The following is a 27,691-nucleotide window of genomic DNA, read 5'->3' on the forward strand; positions in this document are numbered from 1 at the left end:
CATGCATTTCTCTCTAGAGAACGCTGGCAAATAGTCGTCACTGTGAAGATGCCAACTTGATCTGGTGGTGGAATTTATTAAGTCACTAACTTAAAAACTTTAACCCACGACTGTTAGTTGAGGTTAAAAATGTCATTCCATGAATCGGTCAGGCTTGCATTGAATTTTTATATCTCTGTTTCAGATTAGAGTAGAATTATCCTGCTCATCTTTAAACTTTCTAAGAATCATCTGACTTGCATACAGTTCAAAAACTATTATCAGTGATGATCTGGGGATGCATCAGTGCACAATGCATGGGATTTGTTTATTTATCTTATCTTAAACTCAATTTAAACCAGATAGAAATTAAGTACGTAACTTTTTTAAATAGTTGTCTTTGTATACTATTTAGCATCTGTTTCTAGAAGGCTCTTAAATGTATATTTGGTCATATGAAACGGGTCTAAGTAATCATATCTCAGGGGGTTCCTGTTCTCCACACAGCCCTCTTAGGACCCCCTGTCAATATTTCCAAATTGGTGTGACATTTCTTAACATGTGTCCACACTGACATTACACGTGAGCTCCACTCCGTAGGATATTGATTTTCAACAGGGGCACCCCTCTAAACGCAGTGTTGGAGTTATAAGAAGTTTCACTCAAACCCTGAATGAAAGGTCTGTAACAAGATGGAGAAGATCTTCAGAGTGTTCTCTATGCTGCTGCTGACCCTGATCCTCAATGTTCAGCCATACTCTACAGCACCCATACGTAAGCCATGCACTTTTTCTGATCTCTTTATGCAGTCATTTTAAGCTTTATTTAGACTCAGATATCAGTCTATCATTACAAATCAAGCTCAGTGTAGTTATTGCAACTCTAGCAGTTTGCAAAAGGATTTCAAAGCTGCTTTACTAAGAAATGAAGGAAATAGCTATAAGGTTTTTACATAATGCAATATTTTTTCAAAAAAGATGTGAAATGCTATAAAATCATATGCTGATCATTTTAATGCAATCATCAGCTCAGTCTTTAGTTAGAATAACAAACAACTGTTGATTTCTGATGGTATAAAGGTAAGAATAAACTGAGCTGAACTTGGAGATAAAATACAGAAGAAATATAAATATGTTGCCTGTTTAGAGTAAACCTGCATTTCCATTACATAACAAATAGAGTGCAAGTCAGCTGAGTCAGAGGCAGGGGAAGGCAAATGCTGCTTTAGGTATTTTCTAGCTATGGATAATTAAAACATGCCTTCGCTTTGGAAAATGAACTCGGTCACCCCCATAAATTGAGAACAAGCTGTGTCTTAGTCACACTCAAATGTGGCGAACAGCTATTCAGTAAACCTGCACCTGTTAGACAACAAATATTTCAACCATTGATCACTTAACACTGAATATTGCTGAGAGGTGGTAAAAATTCTACTGTGAAAAATCTACTTTTTTTTTTTTGGACTGATTAAACAGATTTCAGATAAAGATAATTTGTAAAAGAACGCGTTGACAGTTGTATAATTGATCATTAAATAAAAGGGTGGTAACAAGTGTGTGTTGCAGCTGCTGAAGTTGTTCAGTTGTCTGCTGTTGTTGAGGAACCAGGTCCGGAGGAACACACACTTGTGGAGAAGAGGGAGCCTGTAAAGGGGAAACACATTCCAGATGATGCAGCAGAAGCAGCAACAGTTCCTGATGAACCTCCTGCTGAAGAAGTCATTCCAGTTGCAGAAACAGATCCTGTATCTCAGCAACCAGCCGCTCAAGAGGCGTTGACTATCGAATTTTCAGAAAAAACTGTCCAAGTTGTAGCTGAAGAGGCAGCTCCAGATCAAAATGTAGAGGTTGACCTGATTAACAGTGAACCTCTGGAACAAGATTCTGAGGAAGCTCCAGCTCCAGAAGCACCAGGCCCTCTTATTCTTGCTGAAGATCCAGAGGAAAAGGCTTCAGAGGATGTTGCAGGTGCTAAGACTGTACTGATAAACTCTGATAACCATGAAGAAGTAGATCTTCTTGGTTCTAATCCTGATATCCTTATTTGCAGAACCTGAGGCGGAGGAGGGGGATCAGATGGGACAAGTTGCAGGGGAAACAATGACAGAAGAGGCAGAACAAAAGGATCTTGTCGTTCACGGAGACTCTGCTGACCCAGAGTCAGATCCAGAAGAACAAGAATCAGTCGTCCTTATCAGTTCTTCAGAACCTGAAGAGCGAGTACCAGAAGAACATGCAAAAGAAGCATTTGTCCCCATAGCGCCAGAAGAGGACCCTGCTACAAATGAAGAGAGTTTTCTAAGTACTCCAGAAGAAGAGGAATCTATCATCCTTGTTCCTGCAGAACCTAAAACAGAGGTTGAGGATCAAATTGGACCTGCTGCAGATGAAACAACACCAGAAGACTCAACCCAAGTTCCTGTGAATTCAGAACTGGAAGAACAAGAAGAAATTGTCCCTGCCAGTTCTTCAGAAATCAATGAGGAAGCCCCAGAACACACAGAAGAAGAAGAAGAAGAAGAGGACTCTCTTGCCCTTGTTCCAGCAGAGCCTGAGACAGGAGAAATGGATCAAACGGGACCTGCTGCAGAGGAAACAGCTCCAGAGGATCCTGCAGTTATTGTTCCTGTGGACTCAGATGAACAAGAGAATATTGAAATTCTCCCAGGTACACAAGAGGAAGAGGATCCCCTTGTCATTGCTCCACTAGAGGATGAGACAGAGGGTGAAAGTGAGGAAGAAACAGGACCAGAGCCAATCCAAGAAGAACCTGCTGTTTTTGTTCTGGTGGAAGGTACTGATGAAGAACCGACTACAGGAGAGCCAAACCTTATAATTCCCCTCGGCGGTGCAGAGGAAGAGGAAGCTGTCCAAGTATATTTTACTGAAGCAGTCTCAGAAGAAGACCCAGACGAGGAGGTCACTGCAGCACCTGTAGCTGATACAGATGCTGACAGTCTTCCTGCAGCTGTGGAAGATGGCAATCACACCAGCATCCTGCTGTACACTAATGAATCGAAAGCGGCACTGTTACCAATACATGATGAGCCTATGGGTAAGAATCCAGCTCCAAGTTATTGTGAAAACATTAGAATTTTTCTTCCATCAGGCCTAGTAAAACTGAAAATAAAAATGGTTTTGTAATATAGTCTAAAATGTCATTTTGAACAACTCCATTAATATTAAAGATATATTTTTGGTGTCCCAGCTCAGGTGAACAGAGGAGCGATACTCGGGGCAGCACTCTTCACACTGATGTCTTTTATCGTTGTTGGATTTGTTGGGCTGACAATATCTAAAAAACTGCGGTGAATACATGTAAGTACAACTTCTCCATCATTAACCTTTATAGTCTGGTCTTAAAATGATGTTAGTCCCTACATGCCTGATTTCCAATCTATCTAACATCTATTTGTCATTTACCATCATTTAAGCAACATCAACCTTAAAATTTTTTTTAAGATTTTTGAGAGTTTTGCACCAAATAAAAAGTCTACAACTATGCTACATCAACACTAAAAAGTGCAGCGTGTAACAAAATAAAAGGTCAATGACTTTAAAATGCTTCATTAATGAGATATTTTGGAATAAATTCAGCTGCTTTATGAATTTTATAATAGAAAATTAGGGGGTATAAGATTTATAGTAAATAATTGATGATATACTGCTATGAATTGTATTAGGGGGTTAATTTTTAGTGGGGAAAAAATGTTTATATTTTATTAAATAAATGTGAGATTGTAAAATATGATTAATGATGTATGTAAGTGAGTCATGATGATTTTTTATGCCACCCCATGTTTTTTTTTTTTTTTTTTTTTTTTTTATTGTTGATGTTGTTAAAACTAATAAAAATGTTAATTAAAAAAAGGCACATAGAAAAAGGCAGTGCACATGCACATAATTTTAAAATAGTTGTCTGTAGCGCAGTCACCGCTACACCTGAGGCCCCTCAATCCACTCCAAGAATTTTGGCCATCGTCTGTTCACAACTGTTTGGCAGTTGAAGTCATTTCAGTGACCATCTTTACCACACAATGTCAGTAATTCTTACACAATGTACCTTTTGCTATAACAGATATTAAACAGGTCAGTTTTTGCCATGTCCCTGCCCTTTGTTCAACTTCTTCCCAAACTAAAGACAAACTACAAATGAAGCTGATGGTAAACAGCAGAAATGTCTTCATCTTTCATGAGAACTTATCATTTTTTCCTCTGTTACAGGTCACCAAAGTAAAAACTGCTGTTTGAGTGTATATGTGGAGCGACTGATGCACTGAGCAGAGCAACCTGGATTTGATCTCAGAGGTACTTCTTTGAAGTTTGGATGACCAGAAAGTGGAATTTTCCAGAAGCCCATAAAGAAAAGGAAACAAATAATGTGTTTGTTATCCATCCAAATCAGTGTTTGAACAGGCACAGTTTCACAGTCTTCAACTTAAGTTTTATCTCAATTAGATCTGCTGAGGTGGGACAGTTTAAGCTCTGAGAGTAAGGTGGTTGTCCTTCAGTTGAAAGGTTGCTGGTTGAATCCCCCACCTTCCTGAATATACCTATTAAGGTGTTCTCATGCTGAGCCCCATATTGCCCTGCAATGTGTCTGTTAATGTTAGGATAAAATTATCTGCTGTTATGAATAAATAAATATATTTTAAGCATCAAATGCAAGAATGTTAGTTAACCAGCTGAATGAGTCACTAATGTATGAGCAACATTTTCCTGCTTTGCATAAAATCCAAATCTATAAAAACAACTATAGAAGTCTGATAAACAGCCAAGCCCTTAAATGCTGTGCTGTACATGAATGATAATATATTAATGTAAAGTTTACTGCTGATCTTCTTACTGGATGGAATACAAGCTGTTGGATGGATCTTATCAGCAGAGATCGTGTACTGGTTAAAATGTTGGCAGATAAATGTGAGCAGGAAGCGGACGTCTGCCATAAAATGTGAGATATTTTAAGTAAGACTTAATGAATGTGATGATTTATGTGTGTTTATGTTTGGTTTAGAAATTTATGAATGATGACAAGATTGCACTTCTGACCTCACGACCCCTATCATAGGTGGTCATTTAAATTATTTTACGATGGAGGTTTGGTGATATGTCTCTTTGATATAACCGTTTTCTTTAGGTACAGCATGTACATCTCCATCTGAGTACAGCACATGTGGTACACGCTGTTAAACAGCCAGCAGACCTATCACTTTACGTGTCCTGTCATGCAGCATGAGACAGAGAGGGACTGTAGCATGCTGAAACACCAGCTCCATGTGCATGGCTCATCCAAACACAGTATATATTTTTAGGATAGTCAGGGGGGCACAGAGTTCTAAATAAATGTTTTAACTGTTTTGCATTAAAGTTTCATAAACCATTAAAGTTATTGTCTGATTTTAATTGCACTTACGTCTGTATGAAATAAAAGTTTCTTGGATGCTACAACTCTGAGTAATTCTTTATAACTTTTTCAACTTTACAGCAGCTGGAGAAGGATGAGAAGCAAGTCTGCTTTACATGACTGATTCTGTTTATATAACATTATGTAGGAAGTGTTAGTGGTCATACAAAATGTAATCATCAAAAATAATTATCACTTTCTTAACCAGGACAATGTTATTTTTTATTACTAACATAACCAAAGATTTAAACAGACATGGTATTTTGTGAACATTTTTAATTTAAAGCCAACACGTTGGGAGAGGGTTAACAATTAATACAAATGTTGTGTAATGCAATTTAAAACATTTGGTGGAATAATCGTGGAGGAAAGAGAGAAAAAGAAATGAGTAGTTAATCTCCCTGTGAAAGATTAGTTCAATAATTTACCAGTCATGTTTCTCACTGTGACATTACAAAGATTTTGGCTGCCTCATCTTCTCAGATATTATTAAAAGATTCCGACAATTCAGGGGATTCTGCACATAATGAGTGAGAAGACATGTAGATCACACATTGGGCGTTAGCTGGAAAATATAGACTTAAAAAATACAAGGTTTCAAACATTATTAAACAAAAACACAACCTCAGAGGTCCCAGACTGTCATGCAGTTGAAATCCAAACAACTAGGTTGTTTAAAGATGACAACACACATTGGTCAATGTTCATTGTCTCCAATTTTTATTTAAACATTTAGCTTGAATTTAGTTAAAAATTAACATGTTTTTTTTTTTTTAATAAAATAAGTTTCTCAGTTCAAACTTTTTATAATTTTAATGACTTCCATTACATATAATGTGTTTTTATTTACATTTTGAACAATGCTTCAACTTTTTTTTTGGAAACAAGGCTGCAGCTAATTGAAAGTACCACACATTACATACTGTACAAATAAGTATGTAGGACAAAAATTCCATGTCACGTTTAATTCTGTGTCACTATTCCACTTAGTCTTAGTGAGGTATCTAACTCCTGGTGGGATATGGTTATTGCACACATACAAACAAATTCATTTTCATGTCATGTGTTGGTTAAAATCACATTATTAATTTTAGTTTAAAATTTGTACTTATTGGCCCGTATATCATCTGTACTGGCCAGACTACAGTAAAATATATTGTTTGTGTTGAACAGTTTTGTTGTCAGGGGGATCTGTGAAGGCTCAGCGTATCAGGTTATTGGACTGTAACTGAGACTGAAGGAGATGAATTGAGGACATGAATGACTAAGAGTGTGACTCATTTAGTGAAACTGCATTACAGGCAGGGCTCGGAATGATTACAAATGTGCAACTCCAGTCTACCTTATCAAAATAAAAACTTGCCAGCTGTGAGTCTGATGTGGAAACAAGTCTCACTTTAACAGGTTGTAACACAAATCCTTGTGATCATTAACATAAGGAACTGTTTCCCTGAAGAGGCCTTTTGTTGCATTGCACTGTGCTGACATGGTGTTATGCCTGGTGTCACAGAAAGATCTCTAGTAACTAACTCGCTGAGTGTTACAACTGTGATTTGTCAGCTATGGTGCTGCTCTGATGCCAGCTCTTTCTACATCTCCAGACAGAAAGACTGAGATCAGTTTAGTACAGCACAGCAGCCTCTAGTGGTCACAGACACAACCTGTAAGCAGTCATGGTAGCTGGCAGGCTTACCCGAGTTCCTCTAGACTAGAGTGTTTCTTAATCCTGGTCCTCGGGGACCACTACCCTCCATGTTTTAGACCTTTCCATACTTTAACACACCTGACTGAAAAGAATGGCTAGTTAACAGGCATGCAAAGAGCTTTTACAAGCGATTCATTTAAGCTGAATCAGGTGTGCTGCAGCTGGAAAGACTTAAAACATGCAGGGCAGTGGTCCTTAGGACCAGGTTTGAGAAACACTGCTCTGGAGCAGGGGCATTCATTCCTGCAGGTTTTCAATGTTTCCCTGATCCAACACACCTGATTGTGCAAAACTTCATAGTTGAATCAATTTAATTTGAATTTGAAATAAACTTTTTTTCAGGACCAGGTTTGAGCTTTTTCCTCAAACTCATTCCTCATGTGGGAAACAAGCAAAGGTTTGGTTTTGCATTTGGAAACTGACATTATTCAGTCAATAGGGCCTCTCAGTGCAAGTTACAGGTCATCTCGCCCACAGAAAACAGGAGCAACTAAAATGAGAGTTAAGGAAAATATCTCTTCTGTTGAGCTTTGCACTAAATTTCCTTATTTCCTTGTGGAAGAGTGGAAAAAAATCATCTTAAAACATCCAGCTGAAAGTCTCAGACATTCATCACAACAAGCAAACTAGCAATAAACCACAAAAGTAAATAAAAAAAGAGTTTAATTTGACTTACAACAGACAATCATATAACCAACAAGATTGTAATAGCATCAGTATGAAAGTGAAAAAAAGACAGTTGGATTTTTGCTTTGGTCAGGTTATTCCACAAAACACTACTAGTTAAAAGACTTAAATAGTACAATATTGCCATAAAAATAGCATAAAATAGGTCCTAACAATAAAAGTGGGTCTGAAAAGAGGCAATAAACATCTGCCCACCATGAAATGATGTATTCACACACACACGGAGCACAAACTACAAGCTACAACAAAGTGAATGTGTGATTACTGCCACCGTGTGGGAAAGAGGGAATCCCACACTAAGAACACCATGTGAAATCCTCTGGGTCCTGTAAAAAGATAAAAACAATAAAATAAATAAAAAAAGAGCTAACTAGAGACTAGAAATAAACACTGACAATAAATAACATACAAATAAACCCGCTAATGTGTTGGGGAAAAAAAAAAAAAAAAAAAAAAAACAGACTAAAGGCAAAACATTTTCTGTTTTACTGTTTGCTGGACAAAGATTTCAAACATTTTGAGGTAGCGACAGCTCAAATCTTTTCTACCTGTTTAAAGTCATAAACTTGGTAATGGTAAATCAGGACATTCAAACAAGATATAGTATAATTGATACCTCTGATTGACTTACAAAAGTCAACCTGTCCTAAAAGAAAGACAGTAGACAATAATAATAATAATAATAATAATAATAATAATAATAATAATAAAAAGAACATGATATTTAAAAAAAACTCTTTAAAATATTAAAATACAAACACCATGCTAGAAACAACCAAGAGTTAAAAACAAACTACCGGTGGCTTCTTTGTCAGTCTGTACACACAAATTCTTTGTGACCACTCATACTTTCAAAATGGGTGTCAACTGACAAAGCCATGGGTGTGACTTCCTAGCACAGGTGTATTCAAGCTCCACACCTAACACTTGACAACCATATCCAAAAGTCATGGCAGTTCTCAAACAGCTTGGACAGTGGACACTGAGGTGAACATGCACCAGAATGATGTGAATTAAACAATATGGCCAGGGACTGGAATGCCTCACAATCCAATGCATATAGCGTCACCTGTAGTAGTGTGGAGGAGTGTGACATTATGGCCATGCAGGGTTTCCACTGGCACTGGGTTAGTAGTGTTTGATGTGACAGAAGACAGAGACAGGCCGGTGAAATTTGAAGTGGCCAGTGATATACTGTCTGCTCAAATTCAGCCAAATGCTGATTGAACAGCATTTCATACAGATGGACAATGATCCAGAACACCCTCTGCTCCCAGTAGCTTCCTAATGTCAAGTAGAAGAATATTATACTAGTCAGTCAACTGAATGATAGTCTGTCCCAAACTAAACAGCCTCACAAGTCTGTGTGGTTAAGACCTGAGAGTCAAGGGATTCGCAATTATTAGATGTGATTTTTGACTCTTGAACTTTTCATAAACTGGAATTATATGCATGCGATTCATTACACAGATGTGGGCTGAGTATGTAGTGTTTAACAAATGATCTAAAGTTACAATTTTATCTCAATTGCTAAAACACTAAGCCCCATTCTTTCAACCAAATTCTCAGTGGCCTTAATGCAATTTAATCAAACATAGTTTTGGTTCTTTCTTTTATTTATTTATTTATTTATTTATTTTTTTGCAAAACCTTAAACCCATTTTCAGTCACTAAACATTTTTCATACAGTGATACACTTGTGTTGCAAAACTGTAAACATTGCCAGGAAACATGAACACAACTCCAATGCAGCTGTTATCTTTGTGTCAACACACACATTTCTGATGCTGTGATCAGACCAACTGTAAGTGTACAGATGGAAAATGTTCCTCATCTACAATGGACACAAGTGTACAGAAAGCCGAAGAGCTCCCATGAAAGGTGGTGGACAAAGAGGAAGACGCAGAGGAAAATATCTATATATATATTCAAGATTCAACATCTTTATTGTCATTATGCAAGCATAACGAAATGTTGAGGGGTCTCTCGGCTTAAGCACACATTAGTAAGAAATAGAAATATAGCAGGCGCACATAAATAAGTAAAAATATAAAGTTATAAAAGATAGAAGAGGACTTCTATATTTACGGAAAATGAGAGAATTCACAGCAGACAGGGTGGATTCATATTTGCAGGGTGTAAAAAGTGCACTCTAGTGCAAGGATGGAGGACTATGTGTGTGTGTGTGTGTGTGTGTGTGTGTGTGTGTCTGAGAAGGTGTGAATCTTCAATGTGTCGAACTGTGGAGGGTTGGGTGCGTGTGTGTGCAATTACTGTAGTGGCGGGATGTAGGAAGTATGTATACATACATTTCCTGGTAAAATACACATTCTGAACTTTGTGTCCTAAATTATTTCAAGCAGTGTCTTATGGATGCTCTGAGGTTAATTCCTGCTGTGTTTATGATCTGAACACATTGTTTGATTTTGATTGAAAAGTCTGCAGCTTGTGAGTGTGGTTTGAATTTTTAGATTTGTATTTAAGGTTTTGAGAAAATGGGTGGTTTCAAGAAATGTGTTTTACCAATTGTGGAAAAACTATCACTACAGAGAGTGCACTACAGAGGCATTGGTCTCAAAATGAAATCAATTCATATTTCCTATTACTTATAGTTTTACAGTACGTTTGCGGTTAAAAAAAAAAGAACATTTCAATTAAATAAGATCTGTTGCAAAGCCTTTTGTGTGTGCATGTGCGTGCGTAGACATATAACTTTTATATGTCACTATTAATTTTTAAAATCCCATGACTGAACATCTGATTCAGCTGGTATTAGTTTCAGAACTTCTAACAGGATTATGAAGTGATAAGTAAATGCATCACAAATATCAGCAAAGAAAACAACTGGATGTAGATAAAATGCTTGAGGTAAAAATAAAAAGTGAACAGGTTGAGGCTATTTTACATACAAACAGGACTTTCTGCCGGCTTTTACTGGGCTCCTTTCAGCTGTTCATGGATGCACAGATGGCACCAGCACACAGGCCCGTTATGCTCCCAGATGAATCTAAGGTACTTAATTGGCATGGTTTCACGTTAGGCTGCAGTGTGGACAGGACTTGAAGCCACCGCCTGCAGGAGAGGCGTCCAGGGAGCCTCGTGTCTTCTAGAAAAACCTCCTCACTTGCGTGCAGACTGGAGCTTTATTGCCCCATCGCAGAGGGAGCCCGGGTCTGACAGACTGCCTCTCCCAACTACACCACACCACGATCCGAGTTACTGAAAAAGGCTTTCGACTCAAGCCCCCCCATCCGCCATTTTCAGCAGATTGAAAGCAGGTAGAGCACAAAAATCACAAGTCCCCGGTGAAATAACGCAGGTAAGTGCGTCTACGAGTATCCTAAACCCAAAAACCACCTTACGATAGGAAACATAGAGGGAGAAAAACGCTCCACAGCCACCTTACTTCAGCCAGCATCGGGGGCATAAAGGGAGCGGGCGGTTTGCAAACAGGGGTAACAATAAACTGCATCCTTCAGGCGCTGTGGTGGACCTTTTACATTTTTTTATTTGTCTTTGGCAACTTTTCCTGACAAACAGACGGAACGCTTTAAAATCCGCTTCACACGCGCATCCTCTGTAAAATCAGACGCTTTTAGTGGCTTGAACTTTAGCTAGGAGGGGTTTAAAGATGTCTGATCACAAGTACAGCAACAGTGCTGCCAGGAAAAAATTAAATTAATGTGTATGGACTGACCAATAAAAAGTTTGCACAGTTTAGTTCTTCATTTTTAGAAGACATTGAAAAGGAAGGCTTAGCCTGGGTACTACAAGTGTAGACGAAAAGGGATATAATCTTAAATGTGTCATTCATCTGCTGTTTGATAAATTAACACCCCCATTGTTTAGGTTTAGGTCAGGATATCTGCCCTGGAACATTGTGCGATTTGTACATTTTTAATGAAAATAATTGGGACGTGTGAGCCCAGCCTGAAACATTTCAGTGGCTCAGCAGCTTATTGTCCCCAACAAACTGCTTTTCATTCAGCTGGGATGAATTGCATGTGGAGAAAGCTGAACATGTGATGGAAAGATTTGATGGATAAAAAGCCCTCTCTTGGCAAATCAATGTCTGTCCTACCTGCAACATACATTTTAAAATATTTGAACGTGAGGTGCTTGGATGCTGTAAAATCATAGATATAAACTGGTATCCTGAACTTTGCAGAAAAAGCCAAATCAGTCAGCGATACCACTAATCTTTTAAATCCGATACCAAGTAAAATGGTACTGACGATACAGATCCGATACTAGTACTTTACAAAAACGGGGGGAATTAAATTATATTTACATTATATTTACAAATGTTTAATGCCTACATTTGAAAAACAAATGTGAATAATTGACGTTATCTATGTTATCCAAGAAATATGTTTTAGTTGTATTTTTATTTTTAAACCCCACAATGGCTGTTTTATTCCCAGTACTATTTTAATGACACCCAGCCAATGTGATTATCTACTCTGCAGCTAACTGTGCCTGAGTAAACCTAGGCATGTGGAACTGACGTAAAATGATCTTAGGAACACACATATTAGTCCAAGCTGAACTCATGCAGCTATCTATTGTAGCATTTACTTTTTTCATAACAATATTTATTACTGTACACCGAAACAAAACAAGATTTCCTAATTTTAAGATTACGGGATACTCATTGTTTTAACATCCACAAAAACCTAAATCTGGTACACAGACAGATTATTTCCCCAAAATTCAGCTAAAGTGCTGCATGTAGCCAACAGCTCCACATTTGTCCCTATTTATCTGGATAGTTTTTGCCTGAAGCACCAAAGGACTCAGAATGTCATCTGTCTTGTCTTTCAGCACCTGTGTCCTCTCCTCTTCTTTGGGTAGCGTAATGATAACGTCATCATATTCTGTGTTTATGCTTGATTGTCAGATGTTTAAGGAAGTTTTTGATATTGCTGTAATACCTCACTGTCTTCCCACACATATCGCACAGTACCATTGCCGTTTAGCTCCACATTTCACTGAGTTTCGGACTGATAGTGCGAGTGAGCGGCCTGCTGCTGCGATACAGTCCTGTGCCTTATTTCACATATAACTGGCAGGCGGAAGAGAAAGTAGTTCCTGCCAACTGGGTATCATTAAGGCGAGATCCTAAAACTTTCCACTGTGTTCCTGATGATAAATTATAGATTTGCCCCAAATTACCAAAATATCAAAGTTTTAAAATGAAAATCAGTTTTAGAATATAAACATCTGGGATTAGAGATAATTCTTAAAAAATCTGCATCGCTGTAGACCCAGAAAGCCATCGGTTCTACGATCGTACAAATGCTCTAGGATTATTTTTGTCAGACAAAAATGAATAACTTGATGTAATTTTGGTTTGCAGACAGACACAAAGTATGTTTTATTTATTTTAGATTTTAGTTAAACTTTCTATCAAAAGTTGTGTCAATATGTGCCATTCCACACAGTTTCTAAAGGGAAGCTGCTGCATAAATATTCTAACAAAGCAACGTTTATGTAGCCTATGTGTAAGTTGCTATGGTATGTGTAGTTGCTTCACAAAAGAATGCAATGAGATAATAAATAAATAACACATTTCACCGTTGAGCTATTCCTCTGAGTTTCAGATTAGGTGTGGACAGTCATTAAGAATCTCTGGTTGAATGGCCAAAGGGTTCGAGTTGAAAAGTAAAGCTTTAATAAACCTGAAACATACAGAGGGTCTATGCACAGCCCTGGATGTTAATGCCAAAACTTTGAAATGAATCTACGTATTCACTGGAAACCAGTGAATCGATGATAAACACGTGTTCCAGTGGTTCTAGCTGAGAGCTTTGCTGCTGTGTTTTACGGTATAAAGATGAACGACAGCTTTTTTGTTAAGATGGGTGTGTTATAAAATCTGAACAAGAGGTCACTTCCAAGTCGTACTTTGACACCGGCCTTTCTTATTTAAAGCTTGACAATAATCAAAGCTACAAGATGTTTCTAAATGGGGTTTGTCTCATAAGCTCATGAGGCTTAAAGAAATGTGTTGGAACAAGCAGATGGTAAAATTGCTTGTCACAACCTTCATGTAATTCCTGACACAGCTGTGTTGTGTCATGACTTTGAGCAAACCAGGAAATAAGCTATGAAAATAACCCAGTACCTTTCCTGGAGTGTCTCAGTTTTATGCAAAAACAAAACTGAAGACATTTTATTTATGGATTTGTTTGATGGGAAATCTGTATTTGAATGCAATTCAAGTCTGTTGACATCACTGCAGTAGCTCTAGAAATTAATTCATGTTGGAAGCATTCAAAGCTGTAAAATCATTTGCTTTGCTCTGTTCAGGTTCATGTGATAAAGAACCATTGAGACTTGGTGCCCACAGTCCTGTAAACCTCAACAGGTAAACTTTTCTCTAAAAACTTAAAATGACTCCAGATTCTTAACCTAACATGGTTTTTTTTTTGTATGTGATAAAACAAAACAACTTCCTGTCATTGTAGAGTGGGTCATGGCTATTACTGGAGGAACGGTGGAGTCTTTGGATGAAATTCCAGTTCAAGTGTGGAAAGGTTTGCCAGACTGTCTGAATCTTGGACCTTCTGCTGTGAATCAAAGCCGCATTGGTGAGTTGTCGGCCTCTTCCATGTTCCATGTTGCAACCTTAACAACCCATGTTAAGACTAGCAACACGCTTCATGGTTGGGACAACGTAAGCAAGTAGGCTGACAGCACTTAGTACACAAGTACTTAACAATTTATGTTTTGCTTTATATTTACCAATAAGACAGAAAAAAACATATAATTCTCATCAATCTGATGTAGAAAAAATGTTGTCTAAAAGCATATGTAAATGTTTCTTCTTGACTTTTAGGTGTCTGGGCCACAGAAGTCATTCCTAAAGGCAAGCGGTTCGGTCCATTTGCTGGGGAGAAGAAAAAAAGGTCACAGGTGACCAGTAATGTTTACATGTGGGAGGTATGTTACTGTTTGTTGGCTTCTTTCACTCATGGTACTTCATGGTAGTTGGCCTAAAAGGCTAAAACACAAAAATTCCATGAAAACATTTTGGAATTTTAAAGACAACTAGTGTATTAGAATAAAGTGTTTATTTTACAACTACTTCAACTTTCATTTTGTTAAAAATAATATCAGTTATATTTTCTAAAAAGAATATTATATTTTTTTTAAGTATTGGTCCTTTTTTTTTTCTAGGTTTACTTCCCCGCACGAGGATGGATGTGCATCGACGCCACAGACCCAATGAAGGGAAACTGGCTGAGATATGTGAACTGGGCTCGTTCCAGTGAAGAGCAAAATCTGTTTCCATTAGAGATCAACAGAGCCATTTACTACAAAGTTTTGAGGGTGAGTTTAATATACAATGTAGAAATATGATCTGGAGTGTCTGATTTGAAGAGCAGCCTTTATGTTATGAACATAAGGCCAAGCTTGCATAGAATTATATCCTGTACAATACAAGTGGTTGGTAGTCTAAAATTGTTGTCCAACATAACATGTTGGACAACAATATAGTTGGTATGGTAGTTGGTATAGTAATGCAAAACTTTAGATGATGATGGTAAATAATATACATTTAAATAAAAAGAAAAGGACAAAACCTATATTATAATACAAAAACTTGGCCCCCTGAGCAAATATGCTAATGCTTGCAAGAGGAAAGGATTTAATTGACCCATTATCGCAAATGTGCCTACGTTTAAATAAATAAACGCTTTTAGTAGGAAAAAAAGCTGAAGTGTGAAATTCTTGCTTTAAAATTTTGGGGTAAATTATTACCACAAAATTTATACCATTAACTAAGTCCCTGCACACCATTTTATCATCCAAAGTTCAGTTTTGCTTTTTCACAGTTTCTTTATATTCTAGCTCAAACAAATAGGATTGGCTCTCAGATTTAAAAGATTTATAACGTTTATAAAAAACAAAACGAATCAAAACGGGTAGATAATTCAGTCTTGGTATGTGGACATAATTAACGCTATCAGTTCCTCTGTTTTAGTCGATCACTAAAATAAAAGGCCAAATCTGTTTAAAGTCAACGTGACTTCTCACATGACATGCTCCCTCTGCAAATAACACAAGCACTAAAGCAATGGTACAACTGAGACTGGAAAAAACAGTGCATAAACCAATGTTTGTCTCCCTTGCAATCCTTTAGTGACAACCGCTTCCAACATCAGTCTGAACATGTCAGAACTATTTCTTTGTTGTGCTTAATCTCCCTCTTAAATGACATTATGGCTGTTTTTAAGTAGTTGACAGCCGTGGTGGTCTTGCTCAGTATGGGTCAGATTTCAGAGATTTTTCTGCCTATAAATATTTCATGCTCAAATATAAGGCTGAGCTGCCTTTTGGTTATTCTTTATTTCTGCTTTGTATTGCCAGTGGCCCCAAGTTAATAATCTCCTGGATTTTCTTTTAATGACACTGTTGTTGCTTCATAGTGAAAGGTTTTGACAGTATTCTAAAATACAAAGACCACAATATATTACAGTCCAGTTTGAGGGATTTCACTTAAAAGTATTTGCATATTAGTCTTGGTTCTTGAAGTTTTTGGAAGTAACACTTCCATCGATGGTTAAAGCTTTTTATATATATATAAAATTTAAGGGGAAAAAATGTAAACATCTTTATGTTTGTGTAACAGTAAAACCTTTTTGTGTTTCTTTATGTAGTTACGGGGGGAGGGGGGCAAATATGTCAATCAGTGGGGGTTTACATTTATTGTTATTTAAGGTTTTGTTTTATGTATCGAATCAACTTTTATTTATAGAACACTTCATGCACAAAGCAACACAAATTACTTTACATAATAAAAGAAATATGCATATTAGGAACAAAATTTAAAAGCCTTCACACACCAAAGTATAAAACAAAAAATTAAAACACACCTCATTGTAGTTCACACACAATCGCACAACCATGAACTCCCATCCCTCATTACCGTCTGTGTGAAAACATCTGGCTTGACGCTGCTGTGAGGAACCGGTATCTTGGGGATTGAGTTGATCAATGATCACAGAGGATGCCACCACAGGAACCACCCAGATCAGGGCAGGCCGAGGTCCACACCACAGCCACAGGACTGCAGTGCAGGACACCCAGCCACCCAGACAAGGGCAGTAACCATGGCAACAACCCTGCAGAAAGAGCAGCTAGAGCTACTGGTGTGGAGGATCCCTAGGAGAAAAGCACTGAAGTTTAAAAAAAAAAATTTAAAATAAGATTAAATAAACTTATAAACAATAAGAACTGATAAAAGCAACAAGAATAAAAATACATATAAAGTAGTTCAGGAAATTTATAAAATAAAGTAAAATAAAATAAAGACAGTCAATAAAAACTGTGTACTTGGGTAAATCAAAACATTCAAAACAGAGTCCCATAAATAGGTGGTATCTGAAATAAATAGAAAAATATATGATTAAATAAGTGAAAATTGAAACAAAATATAATAAAATTCAGCTATGAGCTAAGCTAAAAAGAGAGGATTTGAACCTGTTTTTAAAAACTTTGGGAACAACTAAGAGGCCGGTACCAGAGGATCTCAGGGTCTGCGTGGGTTCATGATTTATAAAGCAGGTCCGATAAATAAGAAGGCCCAAGACATTAAAACATATATAAACAACTTAAAGAACCTTAAAATTATTATGTAAATATTATTATTAGTTGTAGCTGTGATCATGCTTAAATCAGGAAGTGAACTTGTATAACAGAGAACTTTGTTGTAAGATGGAATAAGGTGTAGGGGTAAATAAGCTCATGCTTCTTTCTAATCCTTTTCAAATGTGTTGGTTAGCAATGATCTATGTAATATGCTAACATGTTCGAAATAAACATTCATGTTTTTCTTTCTTTCCTAATATATTTTTCTTTTAATATTATTATTCTAATACTTTTGTCTACTAAACACATATGCACCTATTTGAAATCGCCAACTACACCGATTGAGTTGTATGATGTACTTCCTTTTTAAGACTAGACAACAAAAATTAAACTGAATTGTGGTATGGTAATTTACTGGGTGAAAACGAGAAATTTCATAACCGTTAAGGCAGATTAGATGGACAGTAGCCCAAATACCCCCCTTGCCTCTTAGCAAGCTGAGCTATGATTGGTTGCCGACCTCATCTCTCATTGTTGCAGCCAATCGGGCCGGGAGAGGAGTTGCTGGTGTGGTACACAGTGGAAGACAACCCTGAGATAACAGCTGCACTGGAAGAAGAAAGAGCCAGCAATCTGAGCAGAAAAAACTCACCCAGGGCGAAACGAGGTGAGGCCTTACCCCAAACCATCTTGACATTTGAGTGTTGCTTTGCTTTGTAACACGCGTGCAGCTCACACGCGACACTTAGCTTCTTTTTTCTTATGCAGCACAGTCGAAGTTGTAACTGACGAGCTAGCAGGCTGCAAGGAAGGCTAGTGGAAGCTAACGTGCGATGTGTGGGGCTTTTCTCTACTTTCATACCCGACCTAAAACTCGTACATAGTGTCGAATGTAACTACAAATAGCAACCATTAAGCCACATAATTACCATAAAATATAATGTTAAGCTGGTAAACAAGGATTTGAGCAACTTTTAAAGCGGCTTTTCCTCATCTGGATCCTACGTTGTTGAGGATGTGACCTTCCTTGAGTTCATCCATCGGCGAGCTTCTCTACTTGATGATGGCCTAGCAGGTTAGCTAACCAGCCAGCTTCCTTATCCAACTTTAGGCTCATTAGGGCGCAAGTATTGGATAGCAACCTAAAATATAGCAGTAATATCGTGTTTCTAAAATGAAGCTGTATGCCGTTTCTGTCCAGAAGAACCAGTTCATCGAGTTGTCAGACTTGGTATTGCATGTTAGCATGAGGCTAAATGGCTAGGTATGGAAGCACGGACATCCAAATGTGGACGAGCAGATGGAAACTGTTCATGAAAATGTTATTTAAAACTGCCCGAATTGTTTAACTAGACAGTTGATGCTATGGCAGCCAGTGTAAATATTAATCTATTCTTCTTTTCTGGTGTAAAAGCATTAACTTTACATGGCTTGTAACCACATCAAAACAGGAAAATAACGCGACAGAAGCATGATTTGGCTATTGTCTGTAAGATTAAGAAAGAAAGAAGGAAAGAAACGAGTATTGGACATGTTAAGATGTTCCTGTAAAGTAAGGGTATACCATTAACTAAGTCCATCATTTACTGAGTAGTCAGTTTGACTGGTGTGTCAGAATTATTTTTTAACAGTATAAACTCTGAACGTGGATTTTTATAAAGTACAATTATACAGTGTGCCTTGTAGCTCATACATCATATTTTTATACATTAATATTTTAGATATGTTATTTATTGTCCTACATATGCCTTTATGTAACTGTTACAGTAATTACTTTGATACACAAGATAGGAAATAAGAAGTGACAAATCCTATATTGTAACACATGAAATGTGGATAATTAGCTAGGAAATGCAATTTTAAGAACCCCAAGCTGCATCACAAAGACCATGTTTAAGTTTCTGTGGGACCCTAGAGGCGACACCCCCACCATGTAATTGACATTCTGTGATGTGAGTTCTTGCAGCCATATATTTTATTGCAAAACCTACTAAGACTGTCAAGACTTTTAAAATTAAGTGTGAACTAATTATATTGCAATAACTGGGTAAAAAGTGTCAGAATTATAGTATCAAGCCAATAAATGGTTTAATAATACACATACCTCAAGAAAATTAAGTTTAGATCATCTTTAAATGTATTTTGTTTGATTAGATTGTGGTTTTTAAACTGTAACTTCAAAAAAATTACAGAGTTATTTTATCTACTCTAAAGACAAAAGTGCAGCATTGTTGCATTGTTTTGGTAAATCCTTAATTTTGGTTTCAGTTGCCAGAATATTATTATTATTATTATTATTATTATTATTTGAGGAAGAAATATAATTAGTGGCCATAACTTTTCTATTCAAGGGTTATCAGACCAGAGTGGAGCAGACCAGTCAAACCCCAAACTCATATTTTTTAATTCATTTTATAAGAGAGGATGTAAATTATGCAAAATAATCTTGGTCAGGTCGATTTATCAACAAATACCATGTCTGGTCTGACCAGCATATATTTCTCTGGTATGAACTAGGATTTCGAGGCCAGGTCAGATGACCTTGTTGACACACTTCTGTGACAAGAATGTGCAGGGAATTGCCCTCTCTCAAGCAAGGCTTAGAAATTCAAAATGGTGTCATTGGCTGAGACTATTATGATGTTTATTACTTGTTATATTTAAGTTACCTGTACATGTTGACCCATAGATATGTGAACAAAAGTGAGCTGCTTAAAGATATGTTGGAAAACTAAGCCATACATAGGAATTTTGCAACTAACCTGTATTACCTTTTTTATTTTTAACCTCAGCTTGAAAAGAATGCATTCAAATGGTGCTGACTAACAAGTTGAGCATGTTGGGGGAAAAAAAATAGATTGACATGAGTCTGCAGGAACTTTGCACAAAGTGATGCATATATCTTTCTCTTTTTTTTTTTTTTTGCAGCCAGAAGAAAGCAGCTGGAGAAAGCCAGACGGGCTGGTTTGGGTGGATTCAAAAAGACAAGTGGAACCAAACCTACTGTCAAGGAAATGTGGGATGGGGAAGAAGGTAAATTGACTTGCCTATAGACTGCATTTTTTTTTCAAACATATAAAACAAAAACAAACAAAAAAACATGTTGGGCATTTAATTTTGAAGTGGTTTCTGTAAAGTCAAAATGATTTTAAAGAGAACAATTTTTACAGGTGTGACGGAGGGGGTTGAGAGGCCATCAGTGACCTCGCAAGAGCCCAGTGAAGTCCATCCCTTGGGAAGTTCTGAGCATAAAGATGTGCAGGGCATGTCAGCTACATTGATGGACAGTGAAAACTGGGATGAGGAGGAGGAGGAAGATCAAGAAGAGGGAGATGGTGTTGATCCTCATGAAATGCATCACCAAGCTTCTCAGCAGTTAATAGTGGCTGATTCTGTGCAAAACAAGCAGTCTGACCCACTGCTAACCAGTGGTGAAGAAAGCCATAAGGAGTCACAGGTGACTCTTGCAGGTCTAGAGCGAGAGGTTGATCCTTGTCTTAATCCTGATGGTGAGTTTGAAGATGATCCCCAAGGAGAATCATACCCTTGTCACCACTGTGAGCGCCACTTCTCCACCAGACAAGGTCTGGAGCGTCATATACACATTCACGCCATCAGCAACCAGCAAGCACAGCTCTTTAAGTGTCGATACTGCAATAAATCTTTTGGCTCACAGGTGGGGCGGCGGCGGCATGAAAGAAGGCATGAAAATGGATTTAAGAAAAGGCCTGGCTCCCTGGCTGGAGCGTCCAGTCTACTCAGTCCTTTGGTGCAAACTGATTCAAGTCCTGACTGCACCAGTCCAAGTAGTCACTATATAGCCATAGGGTCTCAGTTTACAACAGGACATGTGCAAAACTCTGAAATGCAGAAAAAAGAGTTGGGGCCCCCAGCGGACCGTCCCTTAGCATTGGATGAAAATGGGGAGTCAAAAGAACTCCATCCCTGCAAGTACTGTAATAAGGCATTTGGCACACATACCAACATGCGCAGACATCAACGCAGAATACATGAACGGCACTTGTTACCAAAAGGAGTTCGCAGGAAAGGCATGCTGTTACAAGAGGCAACAGCGCGACAGCAGCCCAGCGAGTCCCCCAGCACCAGCCCTCCACCCGTCTATGTGCCTAGTGCAGACACAGAAGATGAGGCAGACAGGGATGATTATGCAGTTGACATATCCAAAAACATTTCGGAAAATCTGAGCTTCTACATTGATGGCAAGATTGTGTCAACCAGTGCAGTGAGCAGTTGTGAGGTGATAGAGGTTGATTCAAGATCTGCAGCTTTGTTTGGCCTAGACACGGTCATTATCAGCCCAAATCAGATCAGCCAAGCACTGAAAGTGGAGGGTCGAACGAATGCTGCAAAGCAAATTTCTAACAGTGGACAACCAGCAGCAAAAAGAAGAACATCTACACCCCCACTTGTTACTGGCCTTAAAGTGGAAACAGAAACATCATCATCACCATCATCTTCTACATCATCTTCATCTAATTTGTTAGTGGGAGGAGTGTTTCAGCAAGCCACAGATTCAGTAGCGTTTCAACGGGAGAAAACGGTTTATCTCTCACCTAAGCTTAAACAGCTCCTTCAGACACAAGATTTTCAAAAATCGACCATAGCCCTCATAACAGAGAGCCATACACTGGCCTCACCACTGTCAGTCTCATCACTGCAAGGGCCTTCAGGAAAGTTCAAAAGAAGAACTGCTTCTCCCCCATCATCCCCACAAGTCAGTCCTACAGGTAAAGCCGAAAGCTGTAAAACAGAAGTGGTAAGTGCACACACGCTTAAGGTGCCAAAGCTTGAAAGCCACAGCATGCCACCTCCTGAGAGTCTCCTGGACAAAGATGAGGGGGATAATCTGAGCCTCTCTGGAGATGCAATGCACAGCCCAGCTTCCTCTAGTAGTGGAGGAAATTCCTGTAATCAGCAGCCCCTGGACCTGTCAAACTCATCTGTAAGTCAGCGAAGTGATGATTTAAACAAGGTGCTTGGGGATTTGGCTTTGGATTTAAGCTTGCATCGGAAGACCACTGCAGAACCAGAAGTAAAGGGAACTGCAGCTCCACAGCCCCTAGTAAAAAAGAGAAAACCTAACACCAGTATTCTTGAAAAGGTGTTAATGAATGAGTATGCTGGTCTAACTTTGCCCGGAGAGGAGAGCCCCTCAGCCCTGGCAAGCATAAGCGCTTTCAATTCTTGCTCTCCAAATGTTGCATTAGAGTCTGCCCATCCATCTCCACCCTCTTTGACCCCTGTAACTATGAATCCCTCTTCGCCTGGTACCTGCAGTGTAACATCCCCAACCCCACCTCCCCCTGTTTTACCTACCATACCGTCTCCACCAGCTATGCCTAGCTCTCCTCTTTCTCAACCTTCAGACTCACCTGCACTCAGACCTCTTCCTGTCCTCTCCCCCAAAATGTCTCCAAGATCAGCTGAACACGAGCCTTTGTCAGATTCATCTGAGGATGTCTTGGCTGAGGAAAATGAAAATGAGGACCATATCTCTGAGCCACTGGATTCCCGAAACACTTTACTTGAAGGTCCCCCCAATTGTTCAGTTACATCAAGTCCTCCTGGGCCTTCGTCTGTAGATCTGCCCACTACAGAAGATGACGGTTCTCTGCCTGCAACTGGCAACATTGTGCTAAATGGCAGCTCAAGCCACGACAATGTTGCAGAAAGTGAGAAACTGAAATCTGACTTTGCTGCTCTTGCATCCTTACCAGAATTGTCATCTTCCTCAACATCTCATCCTCCTACATCACATGAGTCATCTCCATCACAAATTTCGCAACCCCCCCCTCTGATTAAAGTAAAAGAGGAGCCTCAGCATTGTGATGACAAGTTGCCAGTTACAAACCATGCAGGTCAAGTTGCTGTTAGCTCTCCTCAGCCTGCCGATCCCGGTCAGCCACCTGAAAAAGCCTCTGAAGAAGAGGAGTTTGACTCTGTGTACTGCAAGACTTTTGTGTGTAATGTCTGTGAGGAGCCGTTCAATTCCATCAAGGAGCTCAGTGGACATATCACAGAGCATTCCACAGATTGGCCCTTTAAGTGTGAATTTTGTGTTCAGCTGTTTGGCGACGCACCAGCTCTGCTGATTCACCGGACATCACTACATGGAGTGGGCCAGATTTTTGTATGCTCAGTCTGTTCCAAAGAGTTTGCCTTTCTCTGTAACCTCCAGCAGCACCAAAAGGATCTCCATCCAAGTGAGACATGTTCACATACCACTATAGAAAGTGGCAAACTTAGGCCACAAAATTACACAGATCCATCCAGAGCCAAAGAGGAAAGCAGTCCTTCGACACCAGCACCAGAAATTGCTGACAGTACTCCCCAAAGTGACTCTCATGTAGCAAATGACGAGCCTGATGTCAATGGTAATCATACAGAGGACCCCAATGAGGAGCTGTACACTACAATAAAGATCATGGCCTCAGAAGGAGGAAAACCTAAAGGGCCTGATGTCCGTCTTGGCATTAATCAACACTATCCCAGTTATAAACCACCCCCTTTTCCTTATCATAGCCGTTCCCATGCGGGATCAGTGGCCTCTGCTACAAATTTCACTACCCACAACATACCGCAAACTTTCAGCACTGCCATTCGGTGCACCAAGTGTGGCAACAGTTTTGACAATATGCCTGAACTGCACAAGCATATACTGGCCTGTGCCAATGCTAGTGATAAGAAACGTTACACTCCCAAGAAAAACCCCATCCCCCTCAAGCAAATAGTGAAGAGTCCAAATGGATTTGCATCACCCACAGCAGCCACTGCAGGAGAAGGAGCTTTCCGTAGAATGGGTCAGCCAAAGAGACTTAACTTTAATCAAGATACCAGTAAAACAAAAATGAGTGCCCTCAATAAAAAGAAAAACCAGCTGGTACAAAAAGCAATCTCTCAGAAAAATAAAGCTGCCACAACGGCAAAGAAATCTGCAGTCAAAGTTGAAGAAGAGCTTGCTTCTAATGTCTGTCCTCACTGCAGTCGAGAGTTTACTTATACCGCAAGTCTGACTAAACATATGGCAATCAGCTGTCCCATGAAACCCATTGTTACTAAAAAGGGTAAAAAAGGCCTAGCAGAGGTGAAAAAGGAGGGCGCTTCTGTGTTCGATAAAAGCACAGGTAGGAAGAAAGCTTCAGATAGTGATGCACAAACAGAGCCAGGGGCTAAACCTCTGGGAAAGACCAGAGCTCGTAGCTCTGGTGCACCAGACCCTGAGTCCTTCCTTCCAGGCAAAGGAAAAACTGCTGCAACAGTGGGCAGACTGAAGAGGCCCGCCTCATTCCCTGCACCAGTTTCTGCTAGCAAAAAAATCAAGAAAGCCCAAGTTCAGTCTCTACCTCCCACTCCTTCAGCCCCTGATACTCCCAGTGACACGGCACCACGACCAGCCATGAGGATGCAACGTATGGGCAAAGTGCCAGGACCCAAGAGATTAGCAGAGGCCAAATCGCCACCACAACTGAAGAAAGAGGAGCGATTCTCACTTCGTGCGAGGGAGAGAGTGGGGGGTCCGGTCACCAGGAGCTTGCAGATGGCCACCACATCGCCCCCTGCTGAGGTGAAAACTGAGGAACCACCGATGCAAGAGCCAAAAGACTCTCAGGTAAGGACACAGATTGGATTCGATTTGCACTGGATCAGTTTTAAGCTGTAATCACCTGAGAAATGATTAGTGACTGGTAGATTCCCCTGGTTTAGCTGTGCGTGTTCCTGTGATGAGCATCCAATTCTCTTGCCTTTTGTTTCTCTGTCAGCCCTGTAGATCGATCCAGTTGTGTTCAGAAGCATGGTCTGCACTGAATGATAACGCCCCTTGGAAACTGAAAATGACCTGAGGGTCCTAATTAACTGTAGTATTTGTAGTAGTTACCGAGACGATACAGTCTTAGGGGAAAAACAGCTTTAATTGCTCTAATTAGCCCCACAAACCATCTGAAATAAAATTTCTGAGATTTGAAAGTGGTGACACTAAAAGTTTTACAGTCTAAATATAGCCAACTATAGTTAATAATTTAAGGCAGTGAATGGTAGATCATCTGATAATTGATTCTTAAACTTATTAAATTAGTCCTTTTTTTTTTTACGTAATTTCTTGGATTTTCATAATTGGGACTGATATAAGTTTTATTTAAAGTTTTATCTTACTGTGTTGCTCATTGCTGTGTTTGGTTTTACAGGATGTGCTGATGAAGTGAGCCATGGTGACAGCCTTGAGTTCTTCCTGGGAATGCAGTATTCACCTATCAGGCAACCCTCTGGACTCACTGAGGCGCTAAGGACTACCCTTTTGGGGTGGTTTTATCCAAGAAAAACAAGGAAGCCGAACTTAACTGCCTTTCCTAGGTTTAAGGAGGGAACTCTGTATCTTTGTCTATTTTACGGACTAAACTGAGCCTCGATTTCTGCCAGCTTTGCAAAAAAGGAAACATAGATGACAGTGAGTTAATATATACAACACGTGTCATTACTTGACCCAAAACAGTATGATTAGGGCTCCGTTAGTTTGGAAAGCTGATATATTGCAAATGGCAATCATGTATCAGTTAGGGTGAGATAAGCTTGTTAATTCTATTTGTTCCATATGTTTCCCCCCTTTTTGTTGTTTAGATTTCAGACACTCTTAATGCATGTGCAGACTGGAGGAAATAAAAAAATAGATTAAGCCAGTTCCTATGTCTCTCCCGGTGGGCACTTCAGTTTATACATGATTTACAAAGTATGTATGTTTTGATTTAAATTTTTTGTAGTGATAATATTGTAGAATAAACCCTATTGGCTTATTTTTGTTTAAGGAAACAAAAATCAAAATGGCAGTCGCTTACTGCAACAATTGGTCCTCAGGAACACTGTATATGTGTGTTGGTAAGTATGTGTATGGTTATGGTTGGATGTGCAGCCTGAGAGCTATTCCTTACATCTAAATCTCAGACATGTTTTTACTTGCTTCCGTTTTGTTTATCAGGTTAGCAGGTTGTTCTAGTTGTAAAATGATGGGAATGATTGCGTTCTCCTTGAAATAATCATTTTTAATATCATTCAATAAGCCCAGTGTTCGTACAGCACTTTAAAATGAACTGCCAAAACTTTCAGCTGGATCAGTAAGATTTGTGTATTTAAGCAGTGTGTGATGGGAATGTGTTCAGATCTGTTGCACTCTGCAGACATTTATAATTTGCCCCAAAACGGAGCAAATGTAATCTCAAGTACTACTTTTTACAGCTTTGCTACAAACAAATGTCACAACTGTTTGTCCACATTGTGCAATTTTACACATAAAAGTGACAAATGGCACATTTTTATAGGCCATAATGAAAACTTTTATAAAAAGTCTGTTGTAAGTGGATGTTTGCAAAGTTGTTTCATGTTTTCTTTCAAAAGCCATGCCATCATGCTCTGAGATCTGTTTTATTGAGTCTGTATGTTTTAAGACTGATGGAAAATGACCTTACTTTCCTTATTTTCAGTTCAGTCTCTCCAGTGCTATCCCCACCTTTTCACCCATAACCATTTCCACTTGTACCACAGAGAAAGCGAACACACAGGCAGTGCTAACAACATTGTAGCATGTTATTGGAAAGTAAATTGAACAATATAATTTGAAGCTAATTTATATTTCCATGAGAAATCTTTTATTTTTTGCCTTTCAGCATTATGATCATGTATTTAAGGATGAACAAAGACACAGATTCCAAATGACCTCAAGTAAAGCATTGCTGTAATTGACATAATAATAATAAAAAAAATATATAAACTTGTGTAAAGATGTTTTTGCTTATGGGAGTCTCTCAAACAGACCGGGATGTGGATACAGATGGTTATTGTATGGAAATATTTCTGTAGGTAGGTAGGTTTGAGTTTGGCATTTAATAAATGACCCTAGGGTTAATGTGTAAGTTCCATTTTTATTTTATTTCTGTAATGTACAATATCAAGAATTGTTCTGTTATTGTAGAATAAGGGCTTATAATTACCTGCATTCCTAACTGTGTCTTTAAACGATAGATTTCCCTCATTTCCATTTGCTTTTTGCCTTCTGAATTTATTGGAAGGCTTTCAGTTGATAAGGCAAAAATAAACTATTTGAAAGTTTGAAGGTAGAGTACCTTCCATAAATCCTATTTTTAATAGCTACCTTTGCTCCTATTGGTGGCCCATTGCTATTATCATTGTGCTTGTTGCTGAGAGATCTGTATCTATTTTGGGAGCTGTTCACTTGTCAAAAAGGTTGATATGCAAGTCATGAAGTGCCTTAAATTTTTTACTTCACTGTGTAGTTTTGTGTAGTTCAGCAGA

At 38.7% G+C, this 27,691-nt stretch overlaps 2 protein-coding genes across 3 annotated transcripts; both read left to right on the forward strand.

The window, feature by feature from the left end:
- Positions 1-671: 671 nt before the first annotated feature.
- On the forward strand, positions 672-4,361 carry LOC121636962 (fibrous sheath CABYR-binding protein-like). The gene is made up of 5 exons (XM_041980828.1): positions 672-753; positions 1,545-1,946; positions 2,029-3,033; positions 3,187-3,296; positions 4,203-4,361. The coding sequence occupies exons 1-4, from the start codon at positions 672-674 to the stop codon at positions 3,288-3,290; spliced, it is 1,593 nt and encodes a 530-aa protein (XP_041836762.1). The 3' UTR covers positions 3,291-3,296; positions 4,203-4,361.
- A 6,425-nt stretch (positions 4,362-10,786) lies between these two features.
- prdm2b (PR domain containing 2, with ZNF domain b) lies at positions 10,787-27,153 on the forward strand. Of its 2 annotated transcripts, XM_041980357.1 has the most exons (9): positions 10,787-11,093; positions 14,087-14,144; positions 14,245-14,367; positions 14,616-14,719; positions 14,957-15,109; positions 17,912-18,038; positions 20,300-20,404; positions 20,542-25,001; positions 25,576-27,153. In XM_041980357.1, the coding sequence occupies exons 3-9, from the start codon at positions 14,253-14,255 to the stop codon at positions 25,591-25,593; spliced, it is 5,082 nt and encodes a 1,693-aa protein (XP_041836291.1). In that variant the 5' UTR covers positions 10,787-11,093; positions 14,087-14,144; positions 14,245-14,252; the 3' UTR covers positions 25,594-27,153. The 2 variants fall into 2 exon arrangements, with proteins under 2 accessions (XP_041836291.1, XP_041836292.1); XM_041980358.1 differs by lacking the exons at positions 10,787-11,093; positions 14,087-14,144; positions 14,245-14,367; ... (1 more) ...; positions 14,957-15,109; positions 17,912-18,038 and adding an exon at positions 18,217-18,446.
- Positions 27,154-27,691: the final 538 nt, after the last annotated feature.

This window comes from Melanotaenia boesemani, chromosome 3 (genome assembly GCF_017639745.1).
Source record: "Melanotaenia boesemani isolate fMelBoe1 chromosome 3, fMelBoe1.pri, whole genome shotgun sequence".
Taxonomy (NCBI): Eukaryota; Metazoa; Chordata; class Actinopteri; order Atheriniformes; family Melanotaeniidae; genus Melanotaenia; species Melanotaenia boesemani.